The following is an 18,319-nucleotide window of genomic DNA, read 5'->3' as shown; positions in this document are numbered from 1 at the left end:
GTGATGGAAAGGGGCAAATATAGGCCTCTAGGCTCCCCCAGGTCTTGCTGGGCTCTGTTTACTCTCCAATGAGACACACGCAGCAGGCTGGAAATTAGGAGTGTTTGAGGGAGATGGAATGTTATCCTCCATGAAGAAGCTCCAGTGTATGCTAGAAGTCTGCAACCCACTGCCCCCAGCACTGGAATGCTTCCTCTTTCTCCTTAGAATTCTTATTTCTGGTGCTTTGCTGTGTTAGCTGGAAATAGCCCTTCTCCACCTGCAGCTCTGGCTGGTGTAAACCTCCCATCCTACCCTACAAAGGTCCCAGATTGCTGACTCAAGGGCAATGAATTCCGTTATGTCATTCCCATTAACATCCCCCCACCCCCACCTTCAGAAACGGTATCCTGCACCTCTCCCCCTCCCAGCTCCCAGGCAGAGATGGTCTTCTGAAGTCTAATGGAAGAAACAAGGTGTAATACCAGCTCCATCTCTTCCCTCTGCCCTCAAAGAGAGAGCGAATCTGCAGCTGTAGGTCAAGGCGTGTCCCCAGGAGCATCAGCTGCCCCTCTGTGACAAGGTTCAGGCTCAGGGGATAAATTCAGGGACCCCTTGACTTCACTGAGGAGAGGGGAGCTGTGAACTCTGGGGCAGATCCCTGCTCTAGGGAGTCTATGACTCAGGCCCCAATGTTCCCACTTCTGGGCTATGTGATATGAGGTAGTGCTCCCTGGGTATGTGGCTACAGAGGGCCCTGGGGACATTGTGAGGACAATGGTCCTGCCTAGAGCCTATAAAGGCTGCTGGAAGCCAGAAACTTGAGGCTGCACCGGGCTAGATTTCCTGAGGGTGGTTATAAAAAAAAAAAAAAAAAGCTGAACTTAGAGAAATGGGAGTAGGGGACACTGGATAACTTGGCATTTTCCCTACTTGACCCAAAACTATTAAAAATGGTCTCAGGGTGAGTCCTAGTAGCAGGGCACTTAGCTATCATGACTGAGGCTCTCACAGCCCATACCAGCATCCCCAAACCTCAGAACTTCCTGCATCTGTCACCAGTTGTCCTGAGAGCACAAAGACCATGACTTTAAAGATCCAAGCAAAGGAAGATGGGCAGACAGCTCTGTGCATCCACTGATACTCCCCGGTCACCTCTTCTAGGTAGCCTTCACAGTCCTTATACCTAGCTTCCATGGACCGGGACATTGGCCTGTAGGACCTGACACTTTAGCATCTCGTGAGGATCAAGCAGTCCAGTGTGTTAGGGGACCACATCTCTGCACTTGGCTCTGAGTCCTGAGCCTCTCCGATCAGGAGGGAAGGATAGATTCATAGTTTCAATGCCAGTGTGTATCCTCCTGACAACTGTTATCCCCATTCAATACATGAAGATGTTCAGAGGCATGTTCAAGGTCAGGCAGTGAAGAGACCCACGTTCAAATAGAGAGGTGCCTTTATATAGCTGGTAATGCCTTCGATGTCTCAGAGGCCTGGCCCTGAGAAGCACATGAGCGCCCTCTTTTTGGCTGCCACAAATCTGCCCCGATAGCATTGGAAAACAGTTCAGGGATCCTCAGGGGTTTTACCCAGGATGGGGCTGACGGCAGGGCTCTTCTCCCACTGGCGCTGCCCTCCCCTGCCGTGGAATGTGGAGCGGCGGGCAGCAGTCTGGGTTCAGCAGAAGGCAGGGTTAGGAGAAGGGGCCAATGATTCCACTGACGAGTGATATCGTTACAGCTTTAATCCAGGAGGCCTGAGCTCTGGCCAATCGGGCAGCCAGAGGGAAGGGCTGTGGCCAGCTGTTGATAGAGCCCTGCCCCCCCCCCCACCGGTCTCCACCTCTGCCCAAACTGGGCAAATAGGAGGGGCCCCACCTTTCTGATTGGGATCCTGGGAGGAGGGACTACTTGAAAACAGAGACTGTGACCCAGGCTCTCATCTTACTCCCAGTGAAAATAGCTCATGAATCCCAAGCCCTCCCTACCCACCCCTCATCCACGGCCTGGTTCCAGCTCAGCTCACGTTCCACTTCTCTGGGGCTCTGTCCTCAGCAGGGCCCAAGGCTTGGCTTGACCTGGGGCCTGGTGACCAGAAGACCCATGCCCACCCTCAGGGCTAGATGCAGGTACAGGATGGGGACTCTCCCAACAAAACGGCGTCATGGAAGGGACAGCAGAGCCACAGCTGTTTCTTCAGGCTCCTGGGTAAGAGGGCTGTGGTGGCATATAGGGTGGAGGAGCTGAAAACCAAGGAGACAGGATGAGGGTCAGTGGGACACAGGAAGACAGGAAGTACTCCCCCCGACCCCCTTCATGGTGTGCAGGTTCCATAGAAAAAAATGCCTAGAGGTTTCCAAGGAGACACAGAAGGAGCCTGGGAAAGGCACTCTACCAGGGAAAAAGGTAAGGGAGGTTGTGGAGCAAGGAGTGGGGACGAGAAGGATCGAGGATTCCAGGCGGTGCACTTACCAGCAGGGTTGTAGATTGGGGGCCCAGCTGGATAGAGAGGATACTGAGGAGCAGGACCACTAGGTGGGTACATGAAACCAGGCTGTGGGGGTCCAGGTCCAGCTTTGGGGTCCGGGGGGTACTGGTATACTGGCTGCATTGGGATGCCTGTCATCGGAATCTCTTGGCCTAGAAGAGGGACAGGGGTCAGCATTTAAATACCCGGCTGGCTTTTGTTACCGAACGAGCCAGGGTTTCCCACTGTGCTTCCCAGATATTTTCTACCTGGTGTACTTGGGGTATATATTTGGTGAATAAAGTTACAGGAGGCCCTTCCTCTTCTGGCTTGACACGAAAAAATAAATAAATAAATAAATAAATAAATAAATAAATAAATAAATAAATACCCGGCTGCTATGCAAACCTTCTCCCATCCAGGGAACCAAGATAAGTACTCTGGCGACTGCCTGGCAGGCTACTGAGTGGCCACTTGTGGCCTTTGCCTCCAAAGCCTGCTTGCCCCGAGTTGAGCAGGGAGCTATGTATGAAGCTAAGCAGGTCCGTCTGTGTTGACCAAGTTTGTTCCCCCAAGCAGGTTTGAGAGCCCTCTGGAGGCGGTCTGGCCTGGGGAAGCGCCACTTGGGTAGAAAATGGGCAGCTCCAAATGCTGGTATCTTGTCATCCAACACAGCTGCCGCTAAGGGGGTCCTCTCCCAGTCCTCCCCTCACACTGATCTCCCATATGGTACCATCACCCCATGTTTATCAGGCTTGGGCAGTTACACACAACACTCAAATATACATCCGGAGGTACTGAAACGCACCCAATTACTGTCCACTACTGCGGACCCCACCTCATATACTCGGCCACAGGCAGGTTTATGCCTACAGTTTACTTGCCACCAACTGATGCATTCCCGCACACGACTGTATGTGCATGTGCATGCACACACGAGGGCACAGTAACTATGTGCATGTGCACGCACACACGAGGGCACAGTAGCCTGCTCCCATACATTCCTGGACAGACGCAGTCTAATGCTCAAGGGTTCACCTGCATGCATTTCTGGGTGGCGATGTTCGGGCATACGGAAACTCACCACTGCAGAATTCACCAATCCTTGACCCCTTTGGTGCCCAGTGCAGGAATCAATCCAGCCCATTTCAGACTCATCTTGCCTGACTCTGTGCGTACCTTCAAATGTGCTCTGGAGCTGCTGGCGCCTTCGGTATAGGTAACAACAGGAACAGAGGAAGCAGCAGATGGTGGTGGCAACCACGGCAACAAAGAGGATTACAGCAGAGGCGATGCCTGCTATGGTCTTGGGACTTTAGACAAAAAACAGGTCCTCTCACCTTCCGACACTCACAGAGGGACTCCTCACTGTGCCGGCTCCAACTCTTGGCCAGCAGGGAGCCACAGCATGCTAAGACTTAGGGTTCCCTGTGGGATTAACTCTGCCCACCCTGTTTAGTAGATCTAAGAGATCTCTACTTCCCAGGAGGCTATGCTGTCTGGCTAGTTAGTATGAGGCATGCTGGGATTTGTAGTGTGCCCACCTACTCCTGCTTTTATATCTACCATTTAATTGGTTAGGTTTACAACATGTTGGCCTCAATGGAGCCTTTGAAATAATGTAGGGCCATTATCACCAAATCTCACAAGAACTTGTAATTCTCTTATATCAATGTTATATGCTTGCTGCTCCCTTTAAAAAAGTTTGAAACCACTAATTTGGGGGCTAGGAGTGTAGCTTACCAATAGCATGTCGGCTTGCCTGAGAACCTTCCCTCAGCCCTGGGCTGGATGGGGGAAGGACCAGCAAAACCTTTAATTTTGGCAACTCTGTTTCTTTCTATTTTGGCGGTAGCATTATTTTTGAGATAGTCTCACTTTGTAGCCCAGACTGGTCTGGAACTCCTTAGTGATCCTCCTGCCTCAGCCTTCTGAGTGCTGGGATTACAGGTGTGAGCCACCAGGCCAGGTTAGCAATTCCATATTATTCAAAAAGGTAACAACGATCTATAGAGGGCAAGTGTCACAGTGGATCACAGTGCTAGTAAGAAGCCAGCCTGGAAACAAACCCCAAGTCTTCCTGTCCTCTCACCGACTGCCTACCAAGCCACTTTGCTGTTTGAGTGTTAACTCAGCAAACTCCCTCCCAAGACCTATCAGGATCCAGAAAGCCCCTGGAGACAGCCCGGGCAAGCCCATGGTAACTAACACCAACCACCCGGCTCTGTCACCACTTGGAGTACTGGTGACTCCTTCAGTTAAGAATGTGGAGGTGGGCATTGGAGCCAGCAGGAGGCCTCTTAAGAGGGGGTGGAGTGGGAGTCCGCAGCCCACCTGAAGGCCAAGCAGTGTTTCTGCTGTCTCTCGGTGATGAGTAAGGTCAGGTCCCTGCAGCAGTACCGCTGGTAGCAGGTCCCGCAGCAGAAGGTGAAAAACTCGCAGTCAAATCCCGGATGCCAGGAGCCATTCCGGTCCAGATACCACAAGCAGTCTTCACTCGCCAGTGCTGCGGGCAGGGGTGGGGGTTGCCCAGTAGACACCAGTCCCGTTCAGTTCTGGACACCCTCAACCCCACTGCCTTGGGAAGCTGAAAGCTCACTTTTGTTTCCACCCTGAGGGGCTCAGCCCTAGAAGCCCCCCTCTCCCTGAAGTCACCCCGCGCCTGGCCGGGGTTAGGTTCCCACCGCCTGACCTCTCAGCGCCATTTCTTCTTGCTCCAAGAACAACCATAAGCATCTGGGGCACATGGACAGCCTGAGCATAGCCTCTGAGGACACGGCTGGTCCCTTTAACCTCTCCCTGATCCCGCCCCACCCCACCCATCTCCTGTCGCTCTCCATCCCTTACCCAGAGGAGCCCCAAGCACCAGCAGGACGACGGCAGCGAGTGGCGCGACCCCGCGGGGCCCCGCGGGCGGCATGGCCGGAGGGGGCTGGGCGCGGCCAGGACGGCCTGGAAAAGGGGCCGCAGGACAAAGCTGGACGAAGCCGGCCGGCGGGAGCTGCAGCACCGCCCAGCCCGCGGCCAGGCTCTGGCTCCTCTCCCGCCTTTTTGGGGCGGGACTAACGCCCCGCCTGCAGTAACCCTGCCTGGGCTCCGCCCAGGAGTCTGCCCACCAGTGACGCCCACCAGCCTCAGCACCAGCCTGGTCCCCCTCACCCCAAGGCACAGCCCTGCTCTCCCTGTCCACAACAGTGCGGTGACTCCTTCAGTCTGAGCCCTTAAGGGCACAGCCAACAGCTGGTCACTGCGGTCAGGGAGGCCTGGCAGTACCCTGTGCCCGCCCCTCTCCTGAGACCAATCATTATCCCAGACCCCAGAAACACTGATCCTGGTGCCACCTCCTAATGACCAGCTCATGGGCCAACTCTGGAGGGGCAGAGCCGCACCTTCCCTTGTGTGGAACCTCCTCTGCTCTGGTGTCCAGTCTTGGACATCCTGCAGGGGGAGGATGGGGCAGCGTCACCCTGCCCCCATTCCTAGAAACAGGCGTCCATTGAGAGGAAGTTCAGAGAAGCTTTGTCCCCATCGGTGCCCACAGGCCTGGGCCCTGGCAGCTGCACTGGCTCCCTGAGATGGCCCCTTCTCCCTCTGAATGGACAGCTCCAACTATAGCCTCACTCCTCACCGGTAGGGGTGGCCCAGGCCACTTGAGACACAGCCAGCTAATCGCTTTACAGTGGAAACTCTTTTTTCTTCATGGAGCAAGCCTGCAAAAATACTACATAAGCTATCAGAGTCGACAGTTAGTTACAGGTGGAAAGTCTCAAGGTAGAGAGAGAGCCAATGTACCTCCACAAACTCATGTGGAGTTGATACAGGACTTAGAGTCACAGCCTGGGCTCCAACAAGCCAGGTTTAGCCACTCATCCTCGATAAGACAACTAAAATAACCAAGTTAATACTGAAAAACAACAAGGAAATTTATTCAATATGGCCACATTGGAAAGAGGAACAAGGAAATCCAGCGATTCCTTTCCAAGCCCTAATACAGCGAGTCTCAGCCTCCCTACCGTGGCAACCCTTTAACACAGTTCCTCACGCTGTGGTGATCCCCAATCATAACATTATTTTTGTTGCTACTTCATAATTGCACTTTTGCTACTGATATGAACGTAATGTAAATATCTGTTTTCTGATGGTCTTAGGCTCTTGTGTAAAAGGGTGCTTCTAACCCCAAGAGGGGTCTGGGCACACAGGTCTAGTCCATCTTCAGGATCCTCAAGTAAGGGTAAAGTTTCAATAGAGGGTAAGAAAGGTTTTGCCCAACTAAGCAGTCGAGGGAAAATGTGATTCCCCTGGCCATCACTGCCTTAGCTCCTAGTCTCCCCTGCAAGGTTTGACAAACTGTAAATCTCTTACCAGGATACCAGTTCCTCCTCTGGATGCCCCTGGGCTTTAACCGATTCCTCACCCAGTTGGAAGTTCCTGGGGAAAGTCTAAATTTCTTGGGGTCCATTCTTCCAATAATCTGGCAGCTAAAGAGGGAGCCAAAGGGGTTGGGGATTCAGCTCAGTGGTACAGTGCTTGCCTAGCAAATGCAAGGCCCTGGGTTGGGTCCTCAGCTCTGGGGGGGGGGGGGGTGGGAGTGGGGGGGGTGGGGGGTTGAGGGGTTGGGTGGGGGGAGAAATAACAAGAGGGAGCCAAAGTTTCTAATCATATTTTCACTGCTGCCAGACAGGTAGTTACAGAATGTCAGTGGTCATGCTTCACCCTGCAGGCAACACCCTGACCAGGACTACCAATCAACTAAGGCAGAGTAATGATGACTTTCGTCTCCTGCCATGGACACTTAAACATATTCATGTGTATGATTATTTGCCTGCTTGTGCATGTGTGCGCTATATGCATGCCTGTTGCCCTCAAGAGCATCTGATACTCTGGAGCGAGACTCATGGGCAGTTTCGAGCCACTGCATGGGCGCTGGGAACCAAACCTGGGTCTTCTTCAGCAAGAGCACCAAGTGCTCTGAACTGCTGAGCCATCTTTGACGCCCATCCCAAAATGGTAAATATTTTTATCATTATGTTACCAACACAGACTATAACCCAAATGTTAAAGGATTAGGGTAAAAGAGTACATGGGAAAGAAAATGGTAAGACCCATGCTTTCTAGATAGGTGGATCCTTACTTACAGCTACAGATGGTGGCTGACGGCAAATGTTTCTGGTGTTCAGGGAGAGGGAATCAGAGGTCACGGGCGGCAAAGCTGAACGTCGGTGAGTTAGGAAAAGGAAATCACAGAAGGGTGGTCTTGTAGGTTCCTTCCAGAGAGGGAACAAGGAAGCTGCCAGCCACAGATGGGCTGGCAGGAGTGCCTACTTCAGTCGGACAGTCACTGCCGAGGACATGTCTTGACTCAGTACCACCTACGCCTGCCATTGCTGTCCTTCCTCCTCTATCATGAGCTCTATGGAAACAAGGGTCACCAAGCTCGGGCCACAGGTGCTCAGCAAAAGGCTGTCCTTCCTGTTCTGCATGTGTGCTTTAGGTCCTGCCTCGCCTGTCTCGGCATTATTCGGTATCTTTAGTTTTGTTTTTTTTGAACATTCTTTATTTGTGTGACACAAGGTGAGAGGACAGCTTGTGAGCATTGGTTCTCTCCTCTCATCATGTAGGTTCCAGGGATTTAACTCAGGTCTTCGGGCTTGACAATAATTGCATTTTTCAGCTGATTCATCTCACTAGTCCAAACTCCCTCCCCCCAACCTCCCTTTTTGAGACAGATTCTCCTGTGTAGCCCTAGCTGGCCCGGAGCTTGAAGGCTGGCCTCTGACTCATAGAGACCCAGCTGCCTCTGCCTCCCAAGCACTGGGATTAAAGGCATGAACCACCATGCCCAGCTACACCCGTGGTTTTCTGTTTGAGAAATTCTAGGACGGAGGATTAGGAGGAGTTAGTGGTTAGGGTGTCCATGCAGGTTGGGACACTCACGTAGGAACGTGCCCGCAGACACGCAGTCTGGTGGAAGCAATGACCCACCACTTCCCAACTGGTACTCCTTGGCAGGGGATGGGGAAGCACAGAATGGAGTGGTTAGCATGAGCTATAGTTCCACAACCGACTAGACCCGAGTCCTGAGGGGGCCATGGAGCAAAGACTGAAGAGTGGATGTGAAGACTTGCTGCAAAAAATAGCGTTCTCTGTATTTGTTCTTGTAGCAGGAGGCAGCACCTTTGAGGGGAGGTCAAAGGTATTGGCCAGTGTAGGGCGTCACCCTGCCTCCCAGCCACTGGTAGGAAGGGGTACTCTTTAAAATGTCTTTTAGGAGCACCTCTCAGAATGCCAGGGTCCTGCTTGTCGGCAGCGTTCTCAGCGATCTGAGCAAAGTTTCCGCAGCGTGGACTCCAAGATGAAGGGTGAAGCGGGCGGATGTGCTGGTGTGAGTGGAAGGGGAAGGGGCAGCCGCCTTCTTAGGCAGCCTCAGTCTGCTCTTAGGAGCTGGCCCAGGCAGTAGGGTGTGTGGAGAGTGCCAGGTTATCTTTAAATGGCAGTTTACTCAGCCTGCAGCTCTGCCAGCTGGGCAGGGTGGGGGCAGACAAGTTATTTTGAGACCTGAGAGTGAGTGGCGAAGGCTGTTTACAGCTCTCCTGTCTGTCCCCTCTCCTGGGAAGAGCTTGGGGCCAGAGCCTTGTCTCAAAACTCAGCTGCCGTTTGTTTGCGCCTTCCTAGCACAGATGGGAACTGTTGAATTCAGATGCACAGGACCTTTCTTAACAGGTTTAGGTGATGATAATTCCATTAGATTCCAGATCACACTAACAAGCTAAATCTAATACTGTAAGCTTCACTTCAAAAGACTTTGTATTATACAGACTTTATTGATCCTTACAGTCCCCTGTGGTACAGAGACCAGCATACCTATTGTGTGGATTTGGGAATGTGGATATAAAATTTTAAGTACAGCTTGCTCCAAATTACCAAAGCTGGTATGTGGTCCTGCAGATACTCAAATTCTAGCCTAGCTTCAGAGCCCACGCTGTGAACCACCAACTATGTCTGCGTCCTGCTCTGCCGCTTCCTGACTGCCACTGAAAGCCACCTGAGCCCTCTGGTCTGGCTTCTCTCTTGTAGAAACTCCACCCTCTCTTTGTCTGATCGGGAGAGGGCTTAAGGTAAGGTAAAGGTAAGGTGAAGGTCACTGTCACTGGCCTGGCTTCTCTGCAGTTGCTAGTTAACCTTCCTGCCAGGCACGAGGAAAGACGCTATCGAGGGAAATGAGAGTTAAGAATCTGCAGCTATGGGCTGGAGAGATGGCTCAGTGGTTAAAAGCACCGACTGCTCTTCCAGAGGTCCTGAGTTCAAATCCCAGCAACCACATAGTGGCTCACAACCATCTGTAATGGGATCCGATGCCCTCTTCTGGTGTGTCTAAAGACAGCTACAGTGTGCTCATATACAAAAAAAAAAAAAAAAAATCTTAAAAAAAAAAAAAAAAAAGAGCACTGACTGCTCTTCCAGAGGTCCTGAGTTCAAATCCCAGCAACCACATGGTGGCTCAAAACCATCTGTAGGGGTTGGGGATTTAAAAAAAAAAAAAAGCGCTTGCCTAGCAAAAGCAAGGCCCTGGGTTCAGAGCTCCAAAAAAAAAAAAAAAAAAACCATCTGTAATGAGATCCGATGCCCTCTTCTGGTGTGTCTGAAGACAGGAACAGTGGACTTATACGTAAAAAAAAAAAAAGGAATCTGCAATCAGAAAGTCAGAAAAATTCTTTTTTCTTTTTGGAATATAGTTTTCTGTGTAGCCCTAGCTGTCCTGGAACTCACTATATAGACCAAGTTGGCCTTGAAATCAGAGGTCAGCCTGCCCGCTAGTCTCTGCCTCCTAAGTACTGGGATTAAAGGTGTGCACACCATCACCTGGTTGAAATTTTTTTTTTTTTTAATATTGAAATAGATCAGACTGAGTCTATCCTACCACCTAGCGGGGGAATTTAGTGCCAAACTCTGGGGTAAGCACTCCAGGCCTGTTTCCTCTGGTTTTAACACATGCTCACGATATGCGGGAAGTTCTGGTCTGTGTACAGAGCTCTTCAGGTATCCCATTCGGCCTTCTCCCAAAGTCTTTCTGTCACCTGACCCAGGCTCCATGGACTTCCTACTGTGGGATTCTAGGTCCCTCCTTTTACCCTCCCCCTCCCTCCAGGCTCAGCTGAGCTTCCCCCTTCAGATTTAGAAATGTAGCTATCCTCAAGCCGTGGATTTCCACCTTTCAGAACCCACTAAGGTGATGAATTACAAAGAACTTAATTATGTTTGGAGAATGAGAGGTAGTGGTGGGGGATAGGGAAAGCAAACCAATATACCAGCGATTTGTCATAGATAACCACAGAGCAACTGCATAGTGGGTGGTGGGTGGGAGCTGGGGCCGCCACCTGTTCCCACCCTGTTCCTCAGGCAGGTCCACAGAGATGTCCTCCTAGAGGCTCACCAAGCCTTTGGTTTAGCAGCAGCACTGGCATCTGTGAGGCTGAATTGAGTCACAGTCAAATCCAACCAGGCAAGAGCAGCCAGATACAGCTAGTTCCTGCTCTGTGGTGGGGGCTAGGATGGGGCCCTTCTCACATCCCGGTGAGATGGGCATCAGTCCCACTTTACAGACTGGGAAACCAAGGTTCACAGGGTAGCATTCTGTCAGCCCCCTTCCAGCTACATTGTTATGCCAAGACTTGAAGGGCTTTCTGGGCCTTCTAGTCAGGCCAGTGACTGTTTTCCTTCTCATTGCCTGCTTGCCACATGGGCATGAGAAACCTTTTGTAATCATCTAAAAACAAAACAAAAAATGAGATCATTAGCTGGCTGGTGCCAACCTGCGTTATCCTCACAGAAAGGCAAATGGGTCACTGATTTCATAATTTTATTAACACGTACTTTCGGCTGCTTGCTGCTGGAATCTTCGAAAAGCACTGAGATTTAGTGTCAGTCTGTGTGAGTGGGGCTTTGGCCATGACTAACAGAATGCTTGACCCCTCTGATGCAGAGGACCCAGTAACATTGAGAAGACACAGTTGACACTTGTCCTTTTGGGGAAACTCTCCCAGGGGGTCACCGAGCCTTCATGAGGCTTGCCGACTCATCTCTTCTCCCCGGGTTACGGTCTCGCTCACGCTGCAGCTCTTCACCCAGATCTGCTGCCAGATGGCATTCCTACCTTCCCTCGCCTCCCACTTCAGCTCAGGCTCCAAACTACTTTTAGTTTCTCTTAGGTGGGGAGTTTCTCTAGAGGAAGCAGGCCTTGTTGGAGCCTTTACCATTTGGCTCTACTTATCTTTACAGTTTTATTTCTGGCCTAGACTCCAGGAATCACAACCCCTTACTGTTTTTCTCTAGCTGGGCTGCTGATGTGGAGAGTAGAACCCTGGGCCTCGTGAATGCTAATTGCTCTACCCCTGGGCTATATGTGCTTCAGGATCCATTTTTTTTTTTTTTCTTTTTAAAGACAGGGGCTCACTATGTAGCCCTGCTTGGCTTGAAATTTAGTGAGTTCTGTCCACTGTCCTCCACAGTATGTCACCTTCTATCCCCCTAGAATACCGTAACCAACTTTGTCTGACTGGCAAATACACAGGAGAGGTAAGAGTATCGTAAGTACGGGATTTTGGATGGTAACTCACACTAGCAGGCAACATTCAGCATCCGCTCTCCTCAATCTATAAAAGGGTCAAGGAAAAGGACCTGCTTTGCAAGGTTAGCAGGTGTGAGGTCATTCACAGACCTGTTCAACAGCTCTAGCATTTCAGCGCTCACATTTTAGCAAGACGCTTTACTGAAGGGTCATCTTCTTCATGCCAGTGACTCACCTTCAATTATTGCTATCCCAGTCTTTCTTTGGGGGTGGAGGTGACAGTACACAGTACTCATTTTTCCTATAGCACTTGCCTCATTTGTTATTGATTTCCGATCTCATAATCAGCTTCCCCTGCCCCACTCCAAGACAAGGTCTTGTGGGCCGAGAACTTGCTATGTAGGCCAGGCTGACCATGGACTCAGAGATTTGCCTGTCAATAAGTGCTAGGATTTAGGGTGGGCACCACCATGGAGCCCTAGCCTAGCTTCTTGAGAAAAGCCTAAGGCATTGGCCTTCTGTATCTGACGGAAGCTAAATATTCACTAAAACTGACAAGAGGCAGAAATGCATCTTTTACTACGTACTCGGGCGCAGCTGGCCTGGCTGGTGGGCTGGAGCAGCACTTGTTGAACAAGCCTACACCGTGCTGAAGTGCTGTCCTGAGCCCAGCCTGTTCAGCCACGTCACTGCTTTCCCTAAGCAGTGTAGGCCTTGGTTGTCCTTTTACAGAGTACTGTCATTGGTCAGGATCACTGAGAGGGACAGGGGTGGAGGAAAACCTGCAGTATCCTAACCTGGGCCCACTCTGGAATTATCTGGACTCCTAACACTCAGTACTTTTAATGAGGTACACAGTACTTGATTATGCTCAATCTTCCTGATAAATACTGTTGCCAATCTCCTTTTCTTATGACTTGATCTCCTTGGGTCCTAAATGTCACCCTTCCTAGGTTTCCCGTCATCTAAACTTTGATAAGCATTCTTTCCTTGTTTAGGTCAGTTTCTTTTGCAAATGGCTTCAAACTTGTTGGCATGAATAAGCCCCCTCATCTCCACAGCAAAGACCCAGCCCGATTCTTCCACCGAGGGTTGACTTGCGGCTTGGCTACTTAGTGCTCACTCTACCTCTCCGGGGTGTGTTGGAGAGGCTAGTTTCCATTAGCTTACCACTTTAGCTCTTTGGCTCACAATGGCCACCTCAGCCCCGGTCGTCCCTTTCCCCACAGATATTCATCTGCTTTTGAACCATTTGCTTCTTAGTGACTTGCAGAACAGTTCCCTTTCTTGGAATTTTATCTGCTTTTTAGCTTTCCAGTGTTTCACCCACAAACTGGAAACCCTTCACACAGGGAGCCCACACCGCTCTCACGAGCTTGCTGATCTTAGTCTTTCAACAGTCCGCCTCGCCCCTTTCCCAAGTAAAGTTGCCTTTCGTAGGAGACAAAATAGGAGCCAGAGGTCAACTTTGTCACACCAAGTCACCAACAGAACTTTCTCCTCGATCTTGGGAACAGTCTCTCAGCAGGATGGGAGATTTCACTGTTCCAGGAGGCAAATGCTCTGAAAACACAAGCATCTGTCCATCAAGGTGCATAAGACCCTCCACCTCCACTCAGTTATGTACGTTGGCCAGGATGGCTTCCTAGGAACCTGTTTTTCAAGTTTCCCTGAGGCAGGAGCTTAGCCTTCCTACCAAGTGAAGCACTAGGACGGGACGGGCCCTTTGGACTAATTCTGGCACTACACATTGGGAACTGTTCAAACGTGCAGGCTTAGAATAGATATGTGTCACTGTCAGCATATGAACTGGGGCCCCCAAGCTTCCTCAAATTCAGCAGGCCAATGCTTCTAACCTGGTACCAGTCTAACATGCTGAAACCACTGGACGCCTAAATCATGTGGAATGGTCTACTGTTTTTAGCACCAAATCCAGTTGGCTTTGAGGTCAACTGTGGAATGAGGTTCCAGAGCTCCTGCTGTGGTTCTCTGGGGACCACCAGGCAGGTATGCTATCATTTCTCCTTATCAGGAAATTCAACTTCAGGAGGAAAAGCAGCAAGGGCAGAGGACATACTGGTCCCACTGCCAGGCAGAAGACAACTACACACTTTCCCAGGCTCTTACAGTTGGTGCCTGACTCCAGGCCGAGCACTGAGGGCATCAGGTGGTGTAGTCAACAAACTGCCAAGTCCTTAGGCTCCAGAAAGGCCTCGTGCAGGCTACACCCTGACCCTTCTGCTCAAGTTACCACTACATCCCTTCCTTTGTGTTAGCGCATCACCCCAAAGACATAGCTCTGGCTACTAAAGATGGACATCAGACCTGGGCACTACCAGACAAAGGGGACATTGCTCTTAATCTTCACCCATTCTCAATTCGTAATACAAAGAAAACCCATTGAGGGATCTCCCTTGTGTTTTAGTACTGGGGCCTGAACTCAGGGCCATCCACATGCTGTACCACTGACTCTTAAACATATCTGGATGAAAAATATCAGTTCTCTAAGGTTTCTGAGTTGCTTGCCAAATCACAGTAGGATGCCAAAATATGTTATGCTTTTTTCTGTTTTTACTTTGCTTCTAGAGGGAATAAACAGAAGGTAGAGGTGTTGAGATACCTTAGAGTATGCAGACTAAATTCATTTGTAAAGATTGCTTTACTGTCCTAGAAAAATACATGTTGCAAATTCGAGGGCTACAACTCAACCACTTTAGAGGATTCCTGAGGGAGAGGGATAACCTTTGAATATCAGACTCTGTGGTTATGTGCAGAAGAGGCATATTAAATATAGATGGGTCAGGCAGATTTAGAAATAAAAATCTTTTTCCTGATTTTTTTCCCTAAAAAACAAAAAAAACACAAAACAAAACAAAACAAGTTGCCATCCATCTGGCTTGCTGTGTGTGTGTGTGTGTGTGTGTGTGTGTGTGTGTGTGTGTGTAGGAACAGCCTGGGGGAGGGGCTGTGTCATGCAAAGATGGGAAGATGGAACCTTTGACAAAGGACCCTTAGTGTTGCATGAGGAAAGCATGAAGGTGAGGTTACTGGAAATGGCTTAGTATGTGGCTGCTCCAGCTTCTTACTGAAAACCGAGAGCATCACTGGCCGAGGGCAGAAAGCACAATGACCTCCCAAGGGTTCCTATCTGAACACTCAGATGTCCTATGAAAGCAAACAGGTATGTTTCTGAGAGTAATGGCAGTAACTTCCTGTGCTCCTGAAGTGGGGCAAAATGAGGAACCCACATCCGGGTCAATGTTTCTGGTCTGGCCAACAGAGGATGCTAGGAATGAAGGGGGTCAGAGCTGGGGAGAAAGTTCCAGATTTGGGGTATCTTCACAGGACTTTGATAAATGTTCTTTGCTTTAGCTTTTAAAATGCCAGCCCTGGTAAACAAGGGCTGAGTGTCAGTGTCACTGTCGAGGCTGAGGGCCAGAAGCCACTCCAGGCTGAGAAAAAGTGCATCTCAAGGCTGGAGAGGACTGTAGAATGGTCTGTGGCTGGGCCAGGAGGGAGCACGCAGGCTGAAGAAGACTCTCCTTGTTAGATGCCGATGGTCTGTAGGACCCGCCTCTCGGTGTCGTTAAGGTGGCATGAAAACATTATGTAACAGGGCTGCTGAGCAAACTGGCAAAGGAAGTCTGTGAGATAAGCCTGCAGGAAGGAGGAGAGGAAGGAGAGAGCATCAGGAAACACCCCAAGGCCAACAGTATGCAGCAAGAGGCACAGGAATGCTGGCTCTCAGATACATGCCAGCTTCCTAAGGGTAGGTTTTCACAGTGTGGATCTGCTGCACATTCAACCCAGTGACAGAATTCCATAGGGAATCCAAAAATATTTCCAAAACTCCATCTCCTATTTCACCCGGAGAATTTCACAAAGTAGACGCAAAAGACGGATTATTATTGCTGGTATAGACAACTAGATAAAAATCCCAGCACCCCTTTCTACCCCAGGTCCCTGAGCACTCAAATAGACACTACCCACCCCCACTTTCTTGCAGTTCTAATGACGAACCAGGAGTGGATTTGAACCCATACTATTGCTCCCATGCCTTTGAAAGTCATTGTAACTTGTATGTTAATGTCATCTATGGATGCCTCACCTGCAGATCGATCTGATAGAGAGGGTCCTTCAGGGCATCGGGGTCATCTTCCTCATCGTCTTCATAGTAATCCTCCTCTGTTAGACACAGCCAACACAGGCGAGTCAGGACAGAGGCCACCATCAGGCCTAAGGTGGCACTCACTGCACAGCTGAGGCAGAAGGGGCAAAAGCCCAAGGAGCACCCCTTATGAGCCCACATCTCCTTTTTCCTGGGTACTCCATTCTTGGCACCAGTGTGCAAAGAAAAGGTATTTACCATGTTGTCTTGTCTTTTCTCAAATAGCTTACCATATTTACTTGTAGCAAGAATGTCAGATAAAAGCTGGCCAGCTAAACCATCCTCTTCCTCCTCTTCCTCTTCCTCCTGGTCCTCCCACATATCATTGGAATCATCTATTTGAAGACGAAAAGCAGCTCAAACAATCATGCAGTTTACCTCCCCAAACCTTACTAGGACAGAACAGAAGGCCCCGAGGGTTTCTGCAATGTGGCCTACAGTCCCCAAATGTGACAGCACAAAGGACTGCCAAACCCTCCTGGGTGTCTGAATAGAAAAACTAAAGCTTTAAGGAGGAAGAAGGTAGCCTGCTTCCTGGCTGCCCTCACCATCAACACTGAGATTTGAGTAAATCTGCCAGTGTCAGCCATGACACAGCTGTTTAGTAACACTCTGCACCACACCCTTAAACCTGTTCCTGGATAAACCCAATCGCCATCTGACAACATGGAACTTCATTCTCCCAGTGAGAAGTCTCCTGGGAGTAAGGGTCTGGTGCACCTTGGTTCCACTCGGCCGGAGTGGCCTGGCGAGCAGCGTTGGCCTCCATGACGTTGGAAAGCTCATTGATAATCAGCTTTAGGATCTTGACCAACAAAGGAATGTTTGTCCAGCGCTCGGGGTCTAGGAAGGAAGCAGAAACCCTCCAGTTAGACTGTCAGTGGGCTCAATATGGCAGCACCTCCATCCTTCTTCCAGCTCTACAGCAGGGTTCTCATTCTCTCAGGTGCCTTCTGCCGCCCCTGATTACATCCTGCAAGGAATGAGGTACATTTAATTCTGCTGGTTCAGAAAAAGGGAGATGTAAAAGCGTTCCGGGATTAGAGATCAGTTCCTACTAGTGACAAAGCTGTGAAGCCAGCACGGGGTGCCAGTCCCTGCCAGAACTTTAACGTCTGGGACAGGGCAGACAATCACAGACTTCCAGTTAAGGCAGCAACTCGGTACAGGCCACTGGAGCCACAAGCCAAAGGTGACCAGAGAGCCAAGACATACTGAGCATGTGCCAGAGCCCCAGGATGAAGCTGGAAGCTGGGAGCATTGTCCCAAGGTTATCTTTGTCAATTTTCAACAAGAAGGACCCACACATTCTGATTCATTATTGTTTAGTTTTCTGATTCTTCTTTATGAAACCCACCAATAAAAACCCAGAACACAGTGTAGCCCTTCCCTGTCCCAGGTGTCTGGAGCCCCTGCAGATTGGAGGCATGACTCACTTTTGGCTGACTTAGAGCGGGTGCGGATGCCCTCATCCATGCTGTAGATTTCTTCTCCCTTCACACGAATATCTTGTAGCCGCTTGTCATCTGCATTGATGCCATGCTGAAGCAGTTTACATAGTGCCACAGAGCTGGCAAGGGCCAGAAAATGTCATCAGCTCCCATCTACAGCTTTTGCTAAGTAGATTAGCTCACCCTCAGAAAACGAAGACCCTCTCTTTGATGGTGTAACTTCTTTTTACTACTAATTAGAAGAGGTAGCAGAGTTCAGCTAAGAATGGGGTTTGGTGTGCACACAGTGGTCTACTGATATTTGCTCATCTTGAACAAAGTTAGGGTGGGCAAGTGCATTGTACAGTGTATTTGGGTGATAAGACCTAGTGGAATACGCCCAGGCTAGAGAGTTGGGGATTTAGCCCAGGAGTAGAGGCTTGTCTACCAGACTCAAGGCCTGGGCACCAGAAAAAATAGAAGATAGAAGTGTAGGCTATGGAGTTGCAAAGGTTGGGTTGGTCGGTCATCTGTCTGTCTGTCTATCTAAAGAAGGATTTCTGTATGTATGTATGTATGTATGTATGTATGTATGTATGTATGTATGTATGTATGTATGTATGTAGCTAGCTAGCTAGCTAGCTAGCTAAAGAAAGGTTTCTCTGTGTAGCCCTGGCTGCCTTTGAGCTAGCTCTGTAAACCAGGCTGGCC

General features: G+C 50.1%; 2 protein-coding genes across 5 annotated transcripts in view; both read right to left on the bottom strand.

Moving 5' to 3' along the window:
• Positions 1-1,421: 1,421 nt before the first annotated feature.
• Positions 1,422-5,644, bottom strand: Shisa4 (shisa family member 4). 2 transcript variants are annotated; one of them, XM_032915369.1, is made up of 5 exons: positions 5,293-5,644; positions 4,780-4,951; positions 3,625-3,758; positions 2,451-2,618; positions 1,422-2,221 (listed from the first exon to the last, which is right to left on the bottom strand). In XM_032915369.1, exons 1-5 carry the CDS (start codon positions 5,363-5,365, stop codon positions 2,175-2,177), a joined length of 594 nt encoding a protein of 197 aa, XP_032771260.1. In that variant the 5' UTR covers positions 5,366-5,644; the 3' UTR covers positions 1,422-2,174. The 2 variants fall into 2 exon arrangements, with proteins under 2 accessions (XP_032771260.1, XP_032771261.1); XM_032915370.1 differs by lacking the exon at positions 5,293-5,644 and adding an exon at positions 5,138-5,165.
• A 5,644-nt stretch (positions 5,645-11,288) lies between these two features.
• Positions 11,289-18,319, bottom strand: part of Ipo9 (importin 9) — a 51,177-nt gene continuing 44,146 nt past the window's right edge. For all 3 annotated transcript variants that reach the window (XM_032915794.1, XM_032915795.1, XM_032915796.1), the window contains 5 exons: positions 17,615-17,748; positions 16,899-17,021; positions 16,409-16,513; positions 16,119-16,195; positions 11,289-15,667 (listed from right to left, as the gene is read on the bottom strand). In XM_032915794.1, the coding sequence (XP_032771685.1) occupies positions 15,557-15,667; positions 16,119-16,195; positions 16,409-16,513; positions 16,899-17,021; positions 17,615-17,748 (550 nt within the window). In that variant the 3' untranslated portion in view covers positions 11,289-15,556. The remainder of the gene's footprint in view (positions 15,668-16,118; positions 16,196-16,408; positions 16,514-16,898; positions 17,022-17,614; positions 17,749-18,319) is intronic.

Source organism: Rattus rattus, chromosome 10 (assembly GCF_011064425.1).
Source record: "Rattus rattus isolate New Zealand chromosome 10, Rrattus_CSIRO_v1, whole genome shotgun sequence".
Taxonomy (NCBI): domain Eukaryota; kingdom Metazoa; phylum Chordata; class Mammalia; order Rodentia; family Muridae; genus Rattus; species Rattus rattus.
The sequence above is the reverse complement of the archived record's forward strand: the minus strand, read 5'-3'. Positions and strand labels throughout refer to the sequence as shown.